Genomic DNA, 21,643 nt, shown 5'->3' on the forward strand with positions numbered 1-21,643 from the left:
GAAAAATAATTTGCAGGGCCAAACTTTCTGCCCGCTTTGTTCTTCAAGCTCTAGGGTCAGTGTCAGTGACAATAACCCTAGTACCACTAGCCATATTTCTTATGAGAATTCTTCAGTGGATGTTATCAATGCAGTGGTCTTTTCTTTATCAGCACATGTCAGTACAAATAAGAATCACCCAGGCATGTAAGAGGGATCTCAGGTGGTGGATTCAATCAGATCAGGTCCTGCAAGGTTGTCCATTCCTTCTCCCTTAGCCCAAGGCCATAGTGACCATGGACACTTCCCAGTTGGGGGGTGGGGCACTTTCTTTAGAAAACAGTCCAAGGCACTTGATCCACTGAAGGAGCCAACTTGAATATCAGTGTCCTAGAGATGAGAGCAGTGCTTCTAGCATTGCAGGCCTTCCAGGATGCCTTCCCTTCAGGGACAATTGCGATTCATATGAACAATATGTTAGTAGTCTGGTACATCAGCAAACAAGGAGGGACCATATCATACTCTTGTCGAGAAGCACTTAGAGTGTGGCAATGGACAATCTCATCCAACCGCTTTCTCATAGCAAAGCACATCCTGGGAAAGTCCATTTTGATAACAGACAAATTGAGCAAGTCCTGTTCTACCTCACGAGTGGTGCCTCAACAAGAAAGTGGCAAGAATGATCTTTCATCAATGGGACAGCCTTTCTGTGTTCTTTTTGCTTCACCCCTAAACAACAAATGCAGCAGCTACTTTGCCCTAATCCCCCCGCAGAGGTAATCACCAAGGGATGCTGTCCGTCATGATTGGCCTACGAGTCTGCTTTATGCCTGCCTGCCAGTTCCATTAATTCTGAAATTTCTACAGAAAGCTGTCGGGTTAAAGAGCAAAGTCATCCTCGTTGCACCTTACTGGTCTTGACAGATTTGGTTCCCCTTCCTATGGCCTCATCTACTTCATAAACCTTGGATTCTGGATTTGATTCCAGATCTTTTATCTCACCCAACAGACATGATTCATCCAGACATCTCAAACCTCCAGCCTACTACCTGGTTTCTCCAGTTCCATTAATAGCCAGACAGCTTATGCTGTCTTCACCTGTCCCCATATCCATTAAATGGAGAAGATTTGTTTACTGGGCACAACAAAATTATGCTGATCCTTTCTCAGCTTTGATACACAACATACTTGAAGTTTTAGCTTTGCGTTTCAAAGAAGGGGCGAACTCCTCTACTATTAAGGTTTTATTAGCAGCAATATTTTTATTTATTTATTTTATTTTATTTAACATTTGCTGACCGGGAAAGTCCGACTAGGTTCCACAGATCCTGTTTTCAGCGGAGGCCTGGGGAGAAATGTTCCAGAAATCTAATTTTCATATTGGATTTGAAGGTTCTTCTGTAGCATCTGTGCAAAGCATTTTTGAGAGGCACTCTTCTTTTGAGACTACTATTTAAAGACCCTACTCCACCATGAGATCTGAACTTGGTAATGCAGGCTTTAATAATTCCCCCTTTGAACCAGCAGTGAAATGTGACCTGAAGTGTTTTACTTGGGAAAATGGTCTTTTTAGTAGTCATCACCTCAGTGAGAAGTGTTTCAGAAATCCATGCCTTGTCTTCAAAACCTCCCTACTTGATTTTTCATAAGGAAAGTGTTACATTACAAACCAATGCATCTTTCCTACCCAAGGTGGTGTCAGAATCCAATATCAACCAGTCCATTAGTTTGCCATTATTCTTTCCTAAATTTGCCAGCAAAGGTGAATACATGTTGCATTTACTGGATGTTCACAGATAATTACATCTGTCTAGGACAAAAGAAATCAGACAGACCAATTGTTTGTTTCCTTTGTAGATTTGAAATTGGACAAACCAGTCGCAAAAGTAACTTTAGCCAGATGGCTGGCTGACCGTGTTCATAGCTCTCAACCTCCCATCTCCAGAATGAGGAACACTAGCCCTCATAATGTGGAACAAATGGGCAAAATGTGGAACACATACTAATGGCTTACTAACAACTTTAACTAGGAAAGTAATAGAATGGTTAAAATATGCTGGTTTTACTTATAAAGATCTTTTGATGAGTTGATATGATTAATTTCTATTTGCCATGGATTTCACTTAAACAAATTACTAACACTGAATGTGTGACAGACTTTTTCAATGTGGAACTTTGAAGAACTTTGAGGAACATGAACCTTTTAAGACCCCAAATGAGGTACGTTCCTCGTAATAAGGTACTCTTGAGAGGTATGACTATTTCTTTTACCTAAAACACATTGGCTCTTACTTAACTAAACCTGTAAGAGCCCATTCAACTAGTCATGCCCTGCCTATGTTCCTTGCTCATCATATGGCCCCATTACTACTCCCTTGTAGGGCTTCATGAAGATCATCCAGCCAACAGAGAAGTTCTCATGGGTGAGGATATCATAACACTTTATCAAAGTTGTTTAGTAATAATGTCATTTAACTACTTTGGACAAAGCATGGTTCACATGTCTGGCATGATTGCAATGTGCATGGAAATTGAGGTATCATGTGCTAATAACAGTTTCCCAGTGTTTGTGTGACCAAATTCCTGAAGACATAGATTCTCTCAAAATTTTAATAGCCTTCAGGAGTGAACCAGATGCCATTTAATATGTATAACATCTGAGAGTGTCCGAAGCATCCTTTATAGAAGTAGTTATGCTGTAACATTGATTCCTCCGCTGGGATCCCACAAACTTTCCTGTATTTTTCTTCAAGTCTGAATAAGTATAATATATTTGTGATATCTCTTCAATGCACTGTGAAGATAAGTGGTATTCTTTTATTAATTTCACCTAGCAGTCTTATTGAAGATAATTAACAAATTAGTAAAGATTGCAAGCATTTGTATAGTGCTGTTGTGAATACAAAACATATGTCACAGCTCAGCACAGCTGATAGTGGTGATAATACTTCGAATTGCTACATAAACTGTTGCTCACCTGGAAGAGGCCATATATGAAGTAGACAAATGATGTTTCCTGCATTGTCTGTGATTCACAAAAGTGTGGCTTGTGGTATACAAGGAAGTGTAGAACCATAAGGTTATGGGGCTGAAACTGTAGTCACAGCCCCGCTTACTACAGTTGTCTAGTACCAATAGTCCCTGTAAGGCTGATGTTCTCAGCATAACACATCTGAAAAAAATCAACTTGAAAGGAAATAAAGCATCACCCAATAGGTACATAGGTTCAGCACCCGATAGGTACATAGGTTGGCAGGCCATTTTAAACCTAGTCGTTTTCCCTTTTTATCCCATTTGGTTATCGATTAGCCTTACCCATCCCATAGTCAGTAATTATATATTACCCCTAATGAGAATAACTGGGATCATACCATTGGTAATTTGAGGGGACACATGCATGGCATAAAGCATTTAGAAGCTGCATCATTCCATTCGTAGTACAGGCCGCAGATTCAGAGGACATCTAGAGTTTAAATATTGCAGCATCAGAAACTGCCACAGTCACTCTACATCTCAGTCAAACACTGGGATGCAAACAAGGGGTAGTTGCCCACATGCACACACACTGCATTATTGTTCCTACCAGTGGTTAACAGACAAATGTAACCCCTCAGTATGTCGTCTCACTTGCATGGCATGCTAATTATGCCTGCTCTATCTGAATGGAAAATGAAGCAGATACTTTTGTGGATCATGTACTGCCGTTTATGTGGACCAGAGGGAATTAATGGCTTTCCCCTGCCTGGTCTACCACCTCCCAGTATATGTTATAGTGCAGTAGTTCTCAGTTTGAAAAGATTTATTTATTTTATTTCATATTTGCTTCCTGGGGAGGTCTGACTGGGTCTACAGAACCTGTTTTCAGCAGAGGCCCGGGGAGAAAAGCTCCACATACAGTACAATGCAAATACAGTATAATCCAATACAATAAAGATTACATTAGAAATACTATACAAAAAATAAGTTGAAAGAACAAACTGCTACAAGGTGATGTAATATATTACTACACATCTAGATAATTCTATACAATTAAAACATTACAGACTATCATAGTCACTCTCATCATACATGATGTAGAGTGTCAAAAATAAATACATAAAGATACTTTATTTTGTCACAGATATAACTTCCATTTCCAGTTGTGTTATTTATAGAAGTAATGTTTAATGTGCCTGTTCCATACCTATAGTTTCAGTGCTTTATGATGTCAAATGACAGTCCCATAAGGACCTGACAAAGACAAGTTGTCACTGTGGCAGCCACATCACATGACCTGCATTTCACTGTCACTGAGTGCATTCATTTAAAACATACATTTCACCTCTTCCCAGTATGACCTTCCCTTCTCTTGTACTACTGTAGTTTAAAATTAGAGATGCTAATAATTTGCAATTAGATCTGTGTATTTAAGCAGTGTTTAGCTCCCTTTTGTAGAATATTCAGTAGTATCCCTTACAATGCTGCACATACTGCACTAACTAAAGTCAGAGTGCAAGATTTATTAAAGTGTTGTGTAGGCATGTCGTTAACGATGTCCAGCTAATAACATGTTCATGTGCAAAAGGCTGTGAGCACCATTTTTTCATGCGAGTGTTTACTAAGTTTATGAATATGGTGTCAAGCTGTAACAGTCATAATAGCAACACTATAGAAATGATAGCCTGAAATAGAGAGTATATACTGTGTAAGCCTGTACAAAGAGCCTTGGCTTTTATGTTTCAAGGGTGTTAAGTCTTTTAGCTAGCACTTTGCTTTGACTACAGTCTGTCTAACTAGGCATCTGACTGTATGCACTTTTGTAATTGTTTTTAACAAGTTGAAAATGGCCTTGCTGAAACTTTTATTTATTCATTCATTGTTTCTTTAACCTAGCAAGTGGTCTAATTCATTTGGACCAAATTCAGCCACAACCAAATGCAAAGACAAGTTAAGCAACAAAAGAGTTTGAGTATTATGCCAAATGGTAAAATATGTAGTTATGCTTGAGAAAAATGGTTCACTGTTACAAAGGGTAGTAATAAGCAAGATGATGGTTAACTGTAGACTGTTAATGTTACTGTTATAATCATATGCTGCATCTTATGAAAAGTTTAAATTTGCAAAGTGAATAAGAAATGAATAATTTTGAGTCTACAGTTATATGCAGTAACAACATTGTGAAGCACTGATGAGAAGAAATTATGCCATTATCTGTGAAAGTCACCATTTTCTTCAAAGAATAAAGTCAGTTTTTCTTCTTTTTTTTTTTTTACAGATATAAGTTTACCAAAGTCAGCAACTATATGTTACACTGCAGCACTTCTTAAAGCACGAGCTGTCTCAGACAAGTATGTTCTACTGCATGCTTAAGAAATTTGTTTACAACAAACTGGAAATTCAGCACATCATAACATATTAAAATCGTATTCCTACAGCAGAACAGAATGTCTTAAAATGACATTGTCTCTATAGTATACCATGACTACTGCCAGTAAAGGGGATGCTAATTTGATCTAAGTAAATAATGATTAGTCGATTTTATGATGGAAGCTTTATTTTTTTTTTTACTTTACTGTTATTCCTTTCTTAGGCTGTGTATGTGATTTGTAATATATTTAAAGGGCAATGAATGACTTCCATTAGAGAGGGGATGAAGTCAGGAGGAAGATGAAACTTTGCTGTGTAATACAGACATGTAGTTAGGTGTCTGAAGAATGAAGTAAGGTGAGATGACAAAGAGAAGAGAAACGTTAGCAGTAAAAGTGAAGGCAGTGGAGATCAGATGTAGACTGAGAAGTGGTGAAGGTAAACGGGATCATTAAATATAAAATGGCAGAGTTAGTGTACTTATGGTGAATTTGAATACTGAATTTGTGGGAACACTGATCACATCATTTTGGATGTTTAACAGGTGGTCAGGCATGTGATTGTGGCTTGTTGTGGTGCACTGCATTTGGGAAGGCTTTTCAATGAGAACTATGTCCTTGCGATAATAAACTTAGATTAGGTCCTGTCACATGCACAGTTGCTTGAATGAAATGTTGTCAAAGCTTGGCTGTCCAGACAGTTTGGTCTGAAATTTTCTTTGTGCTGAAAATATAAATTTCAGCTTCATGATGACTTTGCACAAAAGAGACACTAAACAAACTGCTTTGAATTTCATCTGTACACAGAGTGATATGTAATGATCCAGAGGTTGTCCCTGAAGCAGCTTGTCTACTTGAAAGTCTTATCTGCCTTCCTAGTCTTGGAACTTTCCTCCTCCAGCCTTCATTCAAAATGGCCACAAACCGGTTAACACAGTAATCTAGACATAAATAAACAAATAAATGACTGAATACATAAGTAAGTCACATGCTTGGTAGGAGAAGCTGAACTTTGCATTCTGCCATACAAACGGGTATTTTGATCCCTTTGTCACTGTTTACACTATCATAACCTAATCGCTTATTTAGCAGGATGGAAAAAGCAAATAGATGTAAAATGTAGTTGGTGTATTTTAACCTTCAGTGCCACTTCAGGAAAGTGTTTTAATTTTTTTAAAACAGCCACACCTTACTGTACAGCTCTTGCAGTACTCCGATTTTTTTTTTCAGATCAGGAAATTGTTAAAGAGAAAGTCCTGTAGTTAATTTTTGCCTTTTGTGCATATTGTTTCCAGTGTAGAGTTTGGTAATTTACTCTGTCTGCTCATTTAGGTTCTCTCCAGAGGCTGCCTCCAGGCGAGGGTTAAGCACTGCAGAGATGAACGCTGTTGAAGCAATACACAGAGCAGTAGAATTTAATCCACATGTGCCAAAAGTAAGTGCATCACTTGTCTTTGTTCAGTCTCTTGAAAGCATAATACCACCTGTTTTCTGTTCAGTTGCCTATTTGCCGTAGGTAGCTAAAAGCACAGTTCTCTATTTTTGTCTCCTTTATTTATTGGTAGTCTGTATTTATATGTAGCTTATAATTATTGTTAATCCTTAGATTTATCATGTAAATATTTTATTTTTTTTCCAGTCAGAATTACTTACTTCAGGATTTTGCATGCAGACCAAGAACTGAGAAGGTTCCCCCTACATATATTACTTATAGAATCAGGTCTGTTTTTGCCTGTATGTTAATTTGAAAAAAAAAGTGTTCACTGTTATAATCATAATATGCATAGGTTAGTTTGTTTTATGTGCATGTGGTATGTCATTAATTTCAAAAATGGAGTATTGATAAGGAGTATTAGAAAAGCAAAAGGAACAGCCCCTTCTTGGGACCATAGGTGCTGTTGAGCATGCTTCTGTGTTAATCTTTTTCCTTCATGTTTATTATCGTATGATTTCTGAAATATAGAAGGGAAGCAATATCAAGGTGTAGGAAAGATTGTTAAGGGCCTAGTGAGCAATAATTCCCATCACCTAGAACTTGTGAAAAACACCAGAGTGAGTGCAACACACAAAGAGATGGAGAAATTGTGTAGAATAGTGACAAAGATTGCTGCATTTAGCATTGACATTTATGCCTAGAAATAATCTTTGTTTCATAGGACGTTCATCATTACACTCACTGTTGCTGTAATCTAAGCTATATGGGACATATTTTGCCAAGAATCACTGTCCGGACAGTATTCAGCTGTATTTTATTGCCTTCCACAAGCACCATACATCCAAGGGAAGGCTTGCTGGTATAAAAGCAAATATACGGGCACCAAAGTTCACAGCTTTCTTACCATTAGATACCCATCAGACTTGATCGTCTTTGTATTTTCAGTGGTTCGGCAGTTGACTTGTTCAGTATTTTGGGCATATAGGTAGCTATTTGGGGGACATTCCTTCCATTTTGTGAGAAAGTTAGTGGTGATGTTGCTTATGTCTATGAGAAAGGGAGAGTGTCTGTGTGGACGGCAGTTTCTTTATAAAAATTCTCACACAGCTTGTTTGTTTTGCATAGGAGAGTCAGTGTCCTGTCATGTAGTATTTACCATTTACTCTAAAAATGAATATAAGTTGTCTCAGCTGTCTTAACCTTTATCTTGAGAACCAATGGCTTAAGGCCTTTGTGAAACCAATGATGGACTCAGATGTCCACTTCTGGCTCCATAAAAAAAGAGGGTAAGAAAGGTCAGTGAAGTGGCTTTTGCTTCACCCAATTTTGATGTGGTAGTTTGAGTCCTCCTCCTGATCCCTGTGATGCTGCTTGGCACAGTGCAAAGATTCATACATCCTCTAGGGCCACATGTACTCCTGCTGCCAATAAGGGAGAGACTCACCTGGTGATCTCAAACAGGTGAAATGGTGTCCCTCAAGTGCTAGTCAGTGAAGAGGTACTGGGACCTTATGTTTAAGTCTGTATGCCAAAGTCTACTCAGAGTTTCTCTTCATAGACTCCTTCCTAAGCCAAAAAACTAACCATGTCTCTCCTGCAACCCCTTCTTCTAAAGAGTCTAGGGAGGAGTTTTATTTATTTATTTTTTTAGTTAAAAGTGTTTTTAAGGCCTTTGTGTCACTAAGTTCTGTTTCACCACTTTCTTTCCATTTAAAAAGGAAGAGCTCTTCCTCTCCTTAAGATAGTAAATCTCTTAGTAATACAGAGATTAGGCTAGATTATTTATCTCAGGTGTCCTCATCTGACTCCTTGGAGTCAGAATCTGAAGAAAAACTTTCCCAACAGGAAGAAACAGAAGAGATACCCAGTTAACAAAGATGATGTTATTGACATTTTAAAGGTAGAAACCACTAAACCATTGGCTGTTCCTCCAGTCACTGGGGCAGTAGAGCTTATCCTTAATGCTGCACCTACTACTACTGACAGTCAGCCTCCTTCACCTAAAAAGCTCAGCAGACTTCACAAAGTACCGAAGTCCCACAAGGTTCTCTTCCATAACTCTGTGGCTGGTCCTTCTTTCATTCCCTAGGAAAACTCCATCTCAAAACACCCTGCTGCTACTAATGCTGTACCCCCTGACAAGGATCGTAGGTCTTTTCACAAGTACCTGATGAAAATATGAACATCTACCCTAGTATTCCTACTAATGCTGTACCCTCTGACAAAGACCGCAGGGCTTTTCATCTTTTGACACTAAATCCTCCTTACTCACCATGATTTCTTCAGTAACACAGGGCACTAAGCATTATTTGAAGTGCTGTTATGATGCAGCAGTTGCATTTTCAAGAGCTGTTGCAGTTGGACCAGTTATACATAAGTATGCTTGGCTAATATCCCAGAATCTCCCTGAGGATGTCAAGTCTCAGATTCTGAATGCTCTCCTTAATAATAAAGCATCATTTGGTACATCATTAGCTGAAGTACTAAAAAAAAAATTGGTGAGAGCTGGAAACTAATCTAAGGAGTCAAATACATTTTTCATTTCCCTATTTCCAAGTATATCATAAATTACTCTTCCATTCCTGGGCTTTTTATAGAAAATATTTAAACAATCCCAATAAAAATTCATGAAGACGTTGCAAGAAGCAGTGGCAGGGCAACTCTAAGAAAACAGGATTTGCAGCTCAGACTAAGATAAAGGTCTGACTGTGCCCCTCTACCAGCCCCATACCCTCCCCACCTTGGCCACTATCTAAACCTTTCAATAAATCTTTCACTTTCCCTGTACCTTCCCTTTGGAATCAGGTCACAATTTATTTTTGGGTACTAGAAATTGTTCAGAATAGAAACAGGTGCCATAGGACTCCTTCCTTCCAAACCCAGGAGTTCTCACTCACCCTCAAAATCAAATCCACATCTTTCCTACTACCATTTCCCATAGTACTAGAGAGTCAGAATAAAAGAAGCGGATACTATTCAAGAATTATCTTGTGTCCAGAAAACAGGGAATCTGAAGACCATTTCTGGACTTGTCTTAAATCTTCATATGAAAGTCCCAGCATTTGAAATGCTCTCCCCAGTCTCTCTTTCCTGTGATTCCTCCTCCTCTTAAGTTTTTTTGGTAAAAGTGTACCTGAAAGATGCCTGTCACCATATTCCCACTCTCAGAAAGTTCAGAAGCTTTTTTTTTTATTTTATTTTATTTTAGTAACAAAAAACAATCAGAGTAGAATAGTAAAATAAAACAAACAAATAACTATTTACATATGTCCACAGCTGTGTAATTTATCAATGTAATGCAAATTAAAAACAGTTAATATTTTTCAAGCAAATCTTTGTTTTAGCCACTACTTAAAGGAATGAGTAATATTAGAGATTCTCATCCTAATCGTGTGCAACTCGCTACTACATACAATTTTTGCTATACTAACAAATTCAGTCCAAGAGGGAGTAGTTTTACTCTTCCATTTCTTGGTTATTATTTTTCTAGTTGTTAGTATAGACCAAAGAAGAGGCACTTGAGTCTTTGGAGTTATTTCAGGGATTGAGGCATTAAATAAAATCAGTGATTTGGAAATATTACATCTATCTGACCAGAATGCTTGAATAATGTTATTAATTTTTTTTCCAAAAAGGGGAGATGACCTCACCTTCATATAGTGTATATATCCATTTGGATCCCTGTCATATGATCGAAGTTTCAGAACTTCAAAATTCATATGATCAAAGTTTTGAATGGAGATCATGGCACAGTGCGGATCACAAAATTTGCCCTTTTCCTCGTTGTAGTGAAATCTTGGAGTTGGTATATTTAATTAGCAGGGGGTGGGGGATGCAGGAGGGCTTGCCCCTGCAAAAATGAAAAAAAAAACATGTTTGCTTTTATTTATTTATTTTTTTTATATTCAGTGTTTCAAAACTTCGATCATATGGTCTCGCTCATATGATAAGGATCCACCCAGTCAGCTGTTACCTCAGAATCACATCTCCAGCATTTGATTCTACTTGATTTATACGTAAGTGTAACCTTGTTAGGTGTAACAAAAGCTCTGTGCAAGAATTTCCAGATTAAAATTTTCCAATATAGAGGATGTAGTTTTTTCTATTGACTTTAATGCTATTTTTTTATCTTCATCTGTAAAGTATCCATTATCAATTTTTGTGGAATAATTCCAAAAAGTATTGCCTAAGTGTAAGAAGTATAATCTAAGAATTGTATAAATCTGTAATAAGTAAGGACTTACTCCTTTTCCAGGGCAAGAGTAGGCTTTGCTAAGATCGTTTTGTCTGGACTCTGGCCATTCTTCCTCCTGTCTAGCTGCCTAAGTGTACTTGTGATCATTACATATCGGTTAGGGTACTGAATTACAAATTCATAAATTAACCATAGTGTAGTACTCTAATGTTTACAGTGCAATACTCAAATGTCTCTTTCTGTGCAAGGATCAAGCCAATGTCTTAAACAAGTACTTGTGCAATACTAAAGTCTCATGTAAGTATTGACTGCGAAACATGTTCAAAATGTGTTTCTAATTTTGTGCAGTGTTAGTCTGTCTACCTGCATGTCCGTGGTGTAATAGCTAGGTGTTATGTGTAAATGTCTGTGAAAATAGTCTATATGTTGGCTGCACACTGAGTCCGGAGACACGGAATTTCATTCAGTTTTTTGCACTTGTGTGATTTCTGAATGACAATAAAGTTTACTTTGATTTTCCTGCAACAATGACCTAATGATGAACATAGTACAGATGTGCAAGTAAACTTACCATAACAGTAGATGTTCAGATAGATCACTATTGCAATACTACCATCATCCTTCCTTCCCTCTTCAATTTTGGTCAAATAGATCATACATTCTAATCCTTTTTGTTTGGATAGTATTTCCATATGCCTGTTTTCCCCTTCTTCTTCTAGTACATTGGTATCCATAATTGGACAGGAAAGCTCTAAATTTAAGTACCTGTATGTTTGCTTTTATACCAACAAGCTCTTGTGTTCCATTGAATGAACAGTGCATGTGGAAGACTCCCATTCTGATCCTTGCCGGGATATCCCCTATGTAGCTTAGACTTCTGTAACAGTGACCTATTTGAACATCTACTGTTGTGGTAAGTCTGCTTACATAATTGTACTTTCTTAGCTTTATGGGGCTGGGGAGCCATTGAGAAGCATAGCTGCATTGCATTTGTAAAGTTATGGATAAACTAGTTTTATCTGGAGAGGACATCATTAACATTAATGCTAGGCATGAATTTATCATTATTTCAGTCAAAGAAGCAGAAAATAAGAAGTTGCAGGTAACATCACATGGATAATCAAGAATTACCCAAACATTAACTGAGAGAACTACTCAAGTACTAACTCCCTTGCCCAACATTTCCTAGTATTTATAAACGCAAACACCCTGGATCAACTGGTCAACACCCCCACCAGAGGTGACAACATATTGGACTTGGTCATCACCAACATGGGCGACCGGTGTTCCACACCGGAGGTCAACCCCTAGCAGGTTAGATCTGACCATAAACTGATCACTCTGGATATCCACATTCTGCCCCCACCCCCGGTCAAATTAACCAACGTAAAAAACGTTTCAAAAACAAACTTCACGTTACTTAAGACCTGAGGTGGAAAGTTTCAAATCCCCCATGCTAAAGGTTAACACTGCCCAAGCTGCAAAATCATTTACTAATGCACTCTACGGGCACCTACAAGAATGCATGGATCATGCTATCCCAAGCAAAACCAAGACTCACTCCTCCAAGAAAAGGAAACCAGTCTGGTGCACCCCTGCCGTAAACAAGCTATACAATAGAAGGAGGAAACTAGTACAGAAAAGAGTAAAATCCCAAGAAGGGAAGAAATCCCTGATCGGTATCAGCAAGAAATCCCTCATAAAATCATCCAAGGCTAGCTTCAAAAGAAAAATTGCCAAGGACTCCAAAGATAACCAAAAGGCATTCTTTACCTATGTCAAGAATCTAAGTGGCAATTCTCAGATCTGCTCGGAGTTAGTTCAGAATGGCACAAAATACACTTAACCGACTGATATCGCCAACATCCTGGCAGACAGGTTCAGTGCAAACTTCACCCCCCCTCTCACCCCCAAAAGGGCCCATAACCATACCAGAAGAATGTAGTGCCCCTGAAATCACAGACACTCAGGTTAAAACAGCCCTCTCCAAAGCCAAAAACTTAACATCAATGGGACCGGATGGTATCCCAGGCTGCGACCTACATGAGCGCAAAGATGAATTAACCCCTCACCTAAACCCATTGTTCAAACTCAGCATCTCCACAGGCTACGTGCCCATAGAGTGGCACACAGCAACGGTTATTCTGCTCCACAAAGGTGGAGCCACAACAGACCCTAGGAACTATCACCCTATAAGCCTGACTAGCTTGGTCTGCAAGGCTATGGAGCACATCATCATGGATCTCATTAACAGAGACATTGGGAACCTCCAAACACTGGACCCTACCCAGTTCGGCTTTAAGGGCAGATCGTGCCTTCTAAACCTGGTGGACTTCTTTGAGACAGTTACCAAGGCTATAGACGAGGGAAAGGTGGTCCACACAGCCTACCTAGACCTTGCAAAGGCCTTCGACACAATTCCCCATTCTGGTATTATAGACAAGCTCTCCAGCCTGAACATAAACTCCTACGTCACGAGATGGGTTGTCAACTGGCTCATGGCTAGAACCCACATGGTAAGAGTTGCGGGAGCTAGGTCTGACTCTAAACTGGTTACAAGTGGCGTTCCCCAGGGCTCAGTCCTAGAACCCCTCCCATTCGGCATGTACTTCTCAGAGGTACAGGCAAGCACAAGAGGACTATGGCTGACCAGGTTTGCAGACAACTGCAAACTAGGGGCTATAGTTGACTCTCCGGCTGACACAGACATCCTCCAAAAGGGTCTCACTGAGACAGATACCTGGTGTCAAAACCATGGTCTCAAGCTAAATGCCAAAAAGTGCATAGTCATCCCCTTTGGAAAAAACAAAGTACCTACAAACTACCACATAGGTGGTGGCACCCTAAATACAGAATATGTAGTAAGGGATCTGGGGACCCAAGTAGATAGTTCTCTCCTTTGATAATCACATTGCCAAAGTGGTTAGAAAATCCTTCTATGTGGTCCACCTAATCACAAAAGGGTTTGGATCCAGATCAAAAGAAGTCATTGTGCCCCTCTACGCATTACTCATCTGACCCATCATAGAGTACAGTGCCCCATTTGGGATGAACCATACAAGACATCTACAACAGCTGGAAAGACCACAGAAGTACCTCACCAAGAGGATCAATGGCCTCAAACAGATGCCCTATGCAGCTCGACTGAAGAAACTCCAGCTGTACTCTGTTGCATACTCAGAGGTGATTTCTGCCTGACATAGAAGGACATGTCCAACCCAGAATTGATGGGCATGCTCCCCTAAAGAAAACCATATCCCTTTGAGCCACACGCTCTAGGGATCTAAACCTCACCACAACAATAAATAGGAAGTGCTGGAGGGATAGATTCCTGTCCCAGAGACTTCTCATGCTCTGGAACAAGATTCCAGTCTACATTAGGCAGAGCTCCTCGCTAACACTCTTCAAGAGAAACCTTGATGAGTGGATGATAAACAAAGTTTATCCCGGGGATCACTTCAGTGGCTCTGCTGGACAGAGGCACAGGGAACTAATCTATGGTGGCGGCAAAAGCCAACTAATTCCAGCTAGGCTTATAAATGCCTTTGAGCAGATAGCCTAGTACCTACCTATGAACCTAATTCTGTACTAAGCAGAAGAGCTATAGCAAGAATATGTTGTTCCCCTCCCCCAGCTGTATATAAGCAATCCAGCTTGTAAACTGTCTGTTCTTTTAAAGAACAGTTTGGCAGTGTAAAAGTTGTCACTAAATGTATTTATTTATTTATTGATTTTGTTTACAGGGGAAGTCCAACTTGGCACAGGCCCTGTTTTCAGCAGAGGCCAGGGGAGAAAGGCTCCAATGTACAAACGACAGTAATCAACAAAGTGACACATTTGAAAGGCAATAATATACAGTAGTCTTTATAACATTTTTCAAAAGTGGGAGAACTGCATTTCAGGAAGAGAGAGGTAGTCTGGTGTGAAGGAGTACAACAAAAGGGGGAAGGGAATGAGTTACAGTACAGGTAAGAGTAAGACTTGGAGGGAATGGTGTGGTTGTGAGTTTCAAGAGTAGTGATGTGCTAATCTGGTGCAGCACATTTACCGAGCCTGGAGTTAAGTGAGACTTCAGCTGTAGTCTGAATGACTTTAGCGAGTAGATCTGTCTTAATGTTAGGGAGATGGAGTTCCAGGTTTTTGACACTTGGTTGTAGATGGAACAGCCTGCAGAGTTAATTGGTTGTGATATATGTAGGAGGTATTTGCTAAAAAAGTGCAAGCTTCTGGGTGGGATGTATGGCTGTACAACGTTGGCTGAAGATGGGCAATCATTCTGGTTTGTTTGTTAGATTGTGGCTAATAGGGACTTGGGAGTATTTGAGTTGGTGTGGTAGTTCAAGCCACTGGAGGTACGTGAGGGCCAAACAATTAAGTGAACTTTGGGGAAGAATGGCTGCAAATTTTGCAACCTTGTAGCACTGCTCAAGTTTGTTCAATTGAGTTAGTTGGATGTTTGTTAGTACTGGTGTTGGGAGGATAGTGGAGATATGACATCTTGCATTGTTTGGTAGGTAGAGTTTTGTCCTAATGAGAGTGCTTAGTTTTACATGTTTTTTCATTATATATTGAATGTGGAAGTCAAACTCTTTGTCTCTAAACTCCTAGTAGTTTGGTTTGTGTGACAAGTTCTGTTTTAGTATTGTTGGAAGATGTTATAGAGAAAGACACTATCTTTATTGCAAGGTGTTTGTGAGTGAAGAGAACTAGTTTTCTTAGTTTTTAGGAGTAGCTGGGAGGTAATCAACAGTTTTCTGTAGAAGTGAAGGATTTTTGTTAGAAATCAATGTTTGATGAGCAGATGATTGAATTGTCTGTGTACTGTACTAAGGTAACATTTTTACTAGCCAGATCAAGGTCCTTAACAAAGATACTGAACACAGTAGGTCCCAGTAAGGATCCTTGTGAGACCCCAACTGCAACAGAGAAAAGATATGTTAGTGAGCCATTTTACTGCCTATAGTCTGTTAAATAGGTAAGCAGAAAAACAAGCTAGAAGGGGAATTGTCATGGCCTAACTCCGAGAATTTTTGTAAAAGTATAATGTGGGAGACAGTCAAAAGTTTCAGATAGATCAAGAAAGAGAGCAGACAGAAGTTTACCATTATTGCTGTTTGTGTTAAGAAGGGCAGTGTATGTACTGTGGTGGGGGCAAAAATCATGCTGTGATTGAGAGAGGAGTGTTTTATTTGTGATACAGTGTGGAGATGGGTATGAATGCAGTTAGTATTTTTGATAGAGGAAGATGATGGGAATGGGTCTGTAATTGGTAAGTTAGGTAAAGTGACCACCTTTGTGGATGTGGAGGATATAACATTTTTTCCATTATAAAGGTACGTGAAATTCATTGACAGAGCAGTTTATTAGAAGTGAGACAGGGTAAGCTATGTTCTTTGCTGTAATTTTTAGATATTCGTCAGGTAAGTTTTCTGGTGCTAGGAAAGCAAATTTTAGTTTAAGTACTTGTTTTTTGGTTATAGCAGTGGGAACTGCCTGGAGGGACAGAGTATAGAGAGTTATAAGAGTCTGCAATGTGTTCACAACATTGTTTTGTGTAGAGGTGTTGAGTAAGGAAGAGACCGATAAAGTTAGAGTTAAATCCATTAGCAGTGTCAGCTTAGTTATTATATTTGCATGTAGGTGAAGGCTATGTAGAATTCCCAGGAGTTAGAAGCTGATTTCTGGAAAATCACAATAATTTAGGGTTCTGATCATGTTTATTCTGGAGGTTAGTGTCATCTTTTTTTTTCTGTTTCTAAGCCCTCTGAACCTGTGACAGTTTGCCTGAGTTTTGTTTGAGGTTCTAGTTTTTCAGGCAGCATCAAGTTTTGTGGCATGTTTTGTGCTTCTGTAATTGGGCCAATTCATTTAAGATGTATACCACAGTGGTACAGCGGTAGCATTGTTGCCTCACAGCAAGAGGTTCTCCTGTTCGATTCTTGGCTGGAGTGCCTCCTGTGTGGAGTCTGCATGTCCCTCCCCGCCATGTGTGAATGGGCGTACCTTCCCTAAAGGTTGGGCATTGGGCTGGCACCTCGGCACAATCAAAATCTACTGCCATTCATTAGCAGACCGGAGTTCCGCTGTGGCGACCCCTAACCGGGAAAAGCCAAAAAGACAAACAATTTAAGATTTTTAGGGATATGTTCTTGAAGTGAGATACAGTGTCATCAAGTAGTAGGTGAATTGGGATAGTCCAGTTAAACCGTTTTAGGTACGGGATGAATGTGTCTTTGACAAGTATGATGAGGAAAAAAACATGAAGTTCTTTGCTCCCTGTTGTAAGCAATGCCCAAACTACAAAATGTCACAGAATAAATGACAGGTATGAGAAGGAAAAAATATAAACTTCTTTCCTCCCTGTTTTACTTGTTTAGCAGCACAAATAGCTTTGTGGTGAGAAGAAAATTTGCTGTAATATCTCTTCTGTAATTTGCAGTGGCAGTACCTTATGTCCTTCCATATTACTGTTGCAGTGTTTTTTACATAAGGGATCTCCTAAGGAGAGCCCAATGTCCAGACAGCATACCAAAGCCTTTAGTAATTATAGGCATTGTACTTCACATGTATGCTGCCCATGTAAGGCATGGGGCATAAAGGTAACATATAGACACACACACACACGCACTGAACTTCTTTGCGGTCAACCCAAATGTCATTGTTAAAACTTTGGTCTGAGTGCCCATCTGCTGTGCTGTTTACCAAGCTGTGTTTTCAGTAAGTGCCCCACTGGGGTTTCTTCTCTTTCACTTTTTTGTTGTGGTTATTGTGTTCATGTCATCCAGAAAGGGAAGATGTCAGTTTGGTATGCAGATTCCCCATAAAGACCATCATGACCAGTGCCTCTTCTGTTTTGGTGCTTCCCACAGTCATATGCAGTGCTCTGTCTGCCAGGCATTTGTGCTCAAGACCCTACATAGTCATTTTTCCTCCTTGTTCATATACCTGGAGAACCAGTGCCTGAAGCTGTTGGCTCAGTGTGCTATGGCAGAATCCTCCCGTCCTGAGGGTCAGCCTTCTGCCAAGAAGGCCACAAAAGTTAGGTTTGATCTGGTGGCTGTCCAGCATCCCCTGGATGTCTGCCTCAAGGCTGGTGAAACCTGGAAGACTGTCTGGTATTTGCTTCAGATTCCTCTGCCACGACTCCGTCAGAGGCTTGCAATGGATCTAGCTACTCCCATGTTCTCGGAGGCTTTTCAAACATCTGTACCTGACACTGATGGGAACCTCGTCTGGTTGTTTCTGAGGGGGATTCCTCAGATCTTAGGGAGGAGATTCCAATGACCATTACTGAATCTCACCAGGAGTCTGACCCTCCAAGAGTGTTTCATGCAGATGTCCTGCAGAAAAAGAAACTAAAAACAAAGCACATTTCCCCTATTGTTAAGGATCCCCAACATGACTGGCAGGATTTCACTTAAGCTTTAAAGCCTAATAAGGGGTCTCTGTTTATGCTACTCCTTGGTCTTTCCCTCCATTCAAGAGACCCAAAGAATTGGACTTCTTAGATGAGGACCTAGACTCTGGGGAAAAATCTGTGGTTTACTCTTCCCATATCCCTTCCCCTTTAGACTACGGTTCAGAGGAGGAGAATTCCATAAGTCCAGATTCCCCATGGAGGAGCCCTCCTTTGGGGATACCATTGCCCTTATGATGGATTATTTCAAGGGGGATTGTTATCAAGTCTTTGAGATTCAGAAAAGATATGACCTCCTACAGATGGAGTCTCCTAAGCCATCTGTTGTTCCTTCTGTTCTGGTTGCCCTTTTGGATACTTTCTCAACAGTGTCTGTAGTCCCTGTCAGCCTCCTGCACCTAAGAAGCCAAATAGATTCTGTAAAGTGCCTGAGGAGTGTAAATTTCTTTATAAATGCCCTTCTGCTGACCTTTCTGTAGTGTCAGTTTCCTCTGATAAACCGTCCAAGTTAATGCCCTCTACCAAGCTGTTGCCTTCTGATAAGGATAGGAGAGTTGAGGAAAGGCTGGGCAAAAAAAGTTAACACTGCTGCCACTTTATCTTTTTGGGCCACCAACTACCAGACTCATATGACCAGATATGTTTTTGCTCTCATTTCTCAGGTCGCTACGGTTGTTTCTGACCTTCCTGACTCTGACAGGAAGGCTTTGGCCATTTTCCTGGTGGGCTGTACTTCTCAAGTTGCCCACCACTCAATCATATATTTATTTATATGTTATTTTATGTATTTATTTATATTGCTGTGATGCTGCTGATGCCTCTTCCATGGCTGCTGCCTTTGGTTCAGTTATGAGGCATTATTCTTGGCTTCATCTTCAGGCTTTGCCTGATGACATTAAGGCCAAACTCTTAGATGCTCCTTTGGTTAATAAAAATCTTTTTGGGTCAGGTGCAGCTAAACTTTTCAGGTCTCTCCAGGACAAGGATAAAGCCTTGCAGGAGCTGAAACATATTTTTGTTTCTCCTGTTCCCAAATTTCAGAGGAATTATCCCTCTAAATCTGCTTTTGTTCATAGGCAATCTTGCCGTCATCCTAAGAGCACAAAGGGTTCTAGGTGTGTGCCTCCTGCTAAGTCTACTCAGACTCCTGCCTCCCAGAAACCTCCATCCCAGGATAAGGTGAGTTCTATTTGGCAGTTTGCTTCCTCCTGCCCTCAGCCAGTTTCCCTTGTCCCTCTTCTGTCTCTTCCAAATTGGCTTCAGATCACTTCCTACTCTTGAGTTCTGTCCATTGTCTGTTAGGAATATTTCTTGGTTTGGAAGCCTCTTCCTTCCATTTCAGGCATTCCTCAGCCTCCTTGAGAACAGCTCTCTCATTTCCCAGAAGTTATTTGCACTGTTTTGGCTTAGGGCACCATTCAGGCTGTGCCTCTTGCCCAAGTAGGGAGGAGATTTTACTCCAGGATGTTTCTGGTCCCATGAAAGGAGGGCACTTGGAGAATTCTGTATCTTTTTCGGCTGAACACCTTTCTCAAGATTTCTTCCTTTTGAATGTTATCCTTGCAAACATCATTTCCTCTTCCTTACTCCATGCCTTTCTGGCCTCTCTGGATCTCAAGAATGCATACCTTCACATCCCCATCCATCCTCTCATCAGGAAATGTTTTTCTCTTTCTTTCTTCCTTGCATTTTCAGTTCTCTGCTTTGCCCTTTGGCCTCTGCACTGCTCCAAGAGTATTCACCAAATGCTTTGCTCCTGTCATTGCTTTTTGCAGAGTGTGAGGAATTCAGATCTTTCCCCATCTAGATGAACCACTTATTCAAGCTCCTTCCCTCAACACTGTGCTGCAGGATCTCAGGTTTACTACTTCCCTGTTAGAGTCTGGAAGCCACCATAAAGTTAAAGAAATCAGTTCTGACTCCTTCCCAGGATCATATTTTCCTTAGCTGCAGGCTTCAGACAGTTCTCATGGTGGCATCTCTGCATGCCCCCATGGCTCTATCTCTAATTGCTTTTTTTCCGGTCCCTTCCTCCTCAAGCATCTGTCTCTACCAGGGTATTTCTCATGGATCTTGGGTTCATGGTTTTCACCATTCCCATTATCCCTTTCAGCAGGCTCCATATGAGAAAGCTTCACTGATACCTCAAGTCAGTATGGCTTCAGTATTGCTACCCCCACACTTCCCAGTACCTCTCCTTCCCTGTCTCAAGCTCAAGCTTCAGTGGTAGATTCATCAACTTTTACTCAACATGGGGCTTCTGTTCAAGCTCAAGTTTCAACTCACAAGCTCTTTACAGACACCTCAGACAAGGGATGGCATGCCTCCTGTGGCCTCCTTAAGGTTCAGGGTCTCTGGCCTCCTCATCAGAGGTCAGACCACATGAATGTAAAGGATTTGAGGGCTTTGCTTTTGGCTCTTCAAGCTTTCCACTACCTCTTTCATCCTGGACCCCTCAAAGTTTTCACAGACAATACCCCAGTGATATAGTATGTCAACAAGCAAGGGGGGCACAAGGTCCTATCTTCTTTGCTGTCTGGCTCTTCTGGCCTGGGATCTAGTTATCCAGTATCAAGGGACTCTTAAGGCAGTTTACTTACCCTTGGAGCACAGTCTGGCGGCAGACTCCTTGAGTAGGCCCAACACACAAGCTCATGTATGGATACCTCACAGAGATGTGTTCCTGGACATTGTCCATCAGTGGGGTATTTCTCAGGTAGGTCTTTTTGCCTCCACTCTGAACAGGTGACTTCTTTTATTCTGTTCCAGAGTCCCAAGTTGTCTGGCTTGGAGATTGGATGCCCTGTCTTTTCCTTGGAAGACTATGTTTCTGTACACTTTTAGGATTCATAGTCATAGCCGATTACTGGGCTAATGACCCAAGAGGGCCTTTTTAAGACTAGCCATGCTTTCCAAGGTGAGAATTAAAGCCTATACATTGTGCTAGTGAAGTAAACAGCTTAGCCATTAAGACAACCCTCCCATCTCTCTCTTCCCTTCCTCTGTTGCCATGAGTTTTGCATATGATTAGGCAGGACTCTCCCAGAATCATTTTAGTGACTCCCTTTTGGCCCAGACAGCAATTGTTCTCCTTTCTTTCTCACTTGGCTGTCTAGCGCAATCACCACAAGTTACCTCACTGGGTGGATCTTTGCCCACAGGACAAAAGATCTCTTATCCATCCTGACTTGTCCACTCTTCAGTTGATGTTATGAATTGATAGAGTTTTGATTCTGGTTCTCTCTTATTTGTGTGGAGAAGAAAAGTATTTT

The 21,643-nt window shown here is 40.4% G+C and overlaps 1 protein-coding gene across 6 annotated transcripts in view; it reads left to right on the forward strand.

The window, feature by feature from the left end:
• ST7 (suppression of tumorigenicity 7) overlaps positions 1-21,643 on the forward strand; it is a 1,957,536-nt gene that overhangs the window by 1,747,507 nt on the left and 188,386 nt on the right. For all 6 annotated transcript variants that reach the window (XM_044088709.1, XM_044088710.1, XM_044088711.1 and 3 more), the window contains 2 exons: positions 5,234-5,306; positions 6,657-6,759. In XM_044088709.1, the coding sequence (XP_043944644.1) occupies positions 5,234-5,306; positions 6,657-6,759 (176 nt within the window). The remainder of the gene's footprint in view (positions 1-5,233; positions 5,307-6,656; positions 6,760-21,643) is intronic.

This window comes from Protopterus annectens, chromosome 11.part0 (assembly GCF_019279795.1).
Source record: "Protopterus annectens isolate FY-2018-M chromosome 11.part0, PAN1.0, whole genome shotgun sequence".
NCBI lineage: Eukaryota > Metazoa > Chordata > Ceratodontiformes > Protopteridae > Protopterus > Protopterus annectens.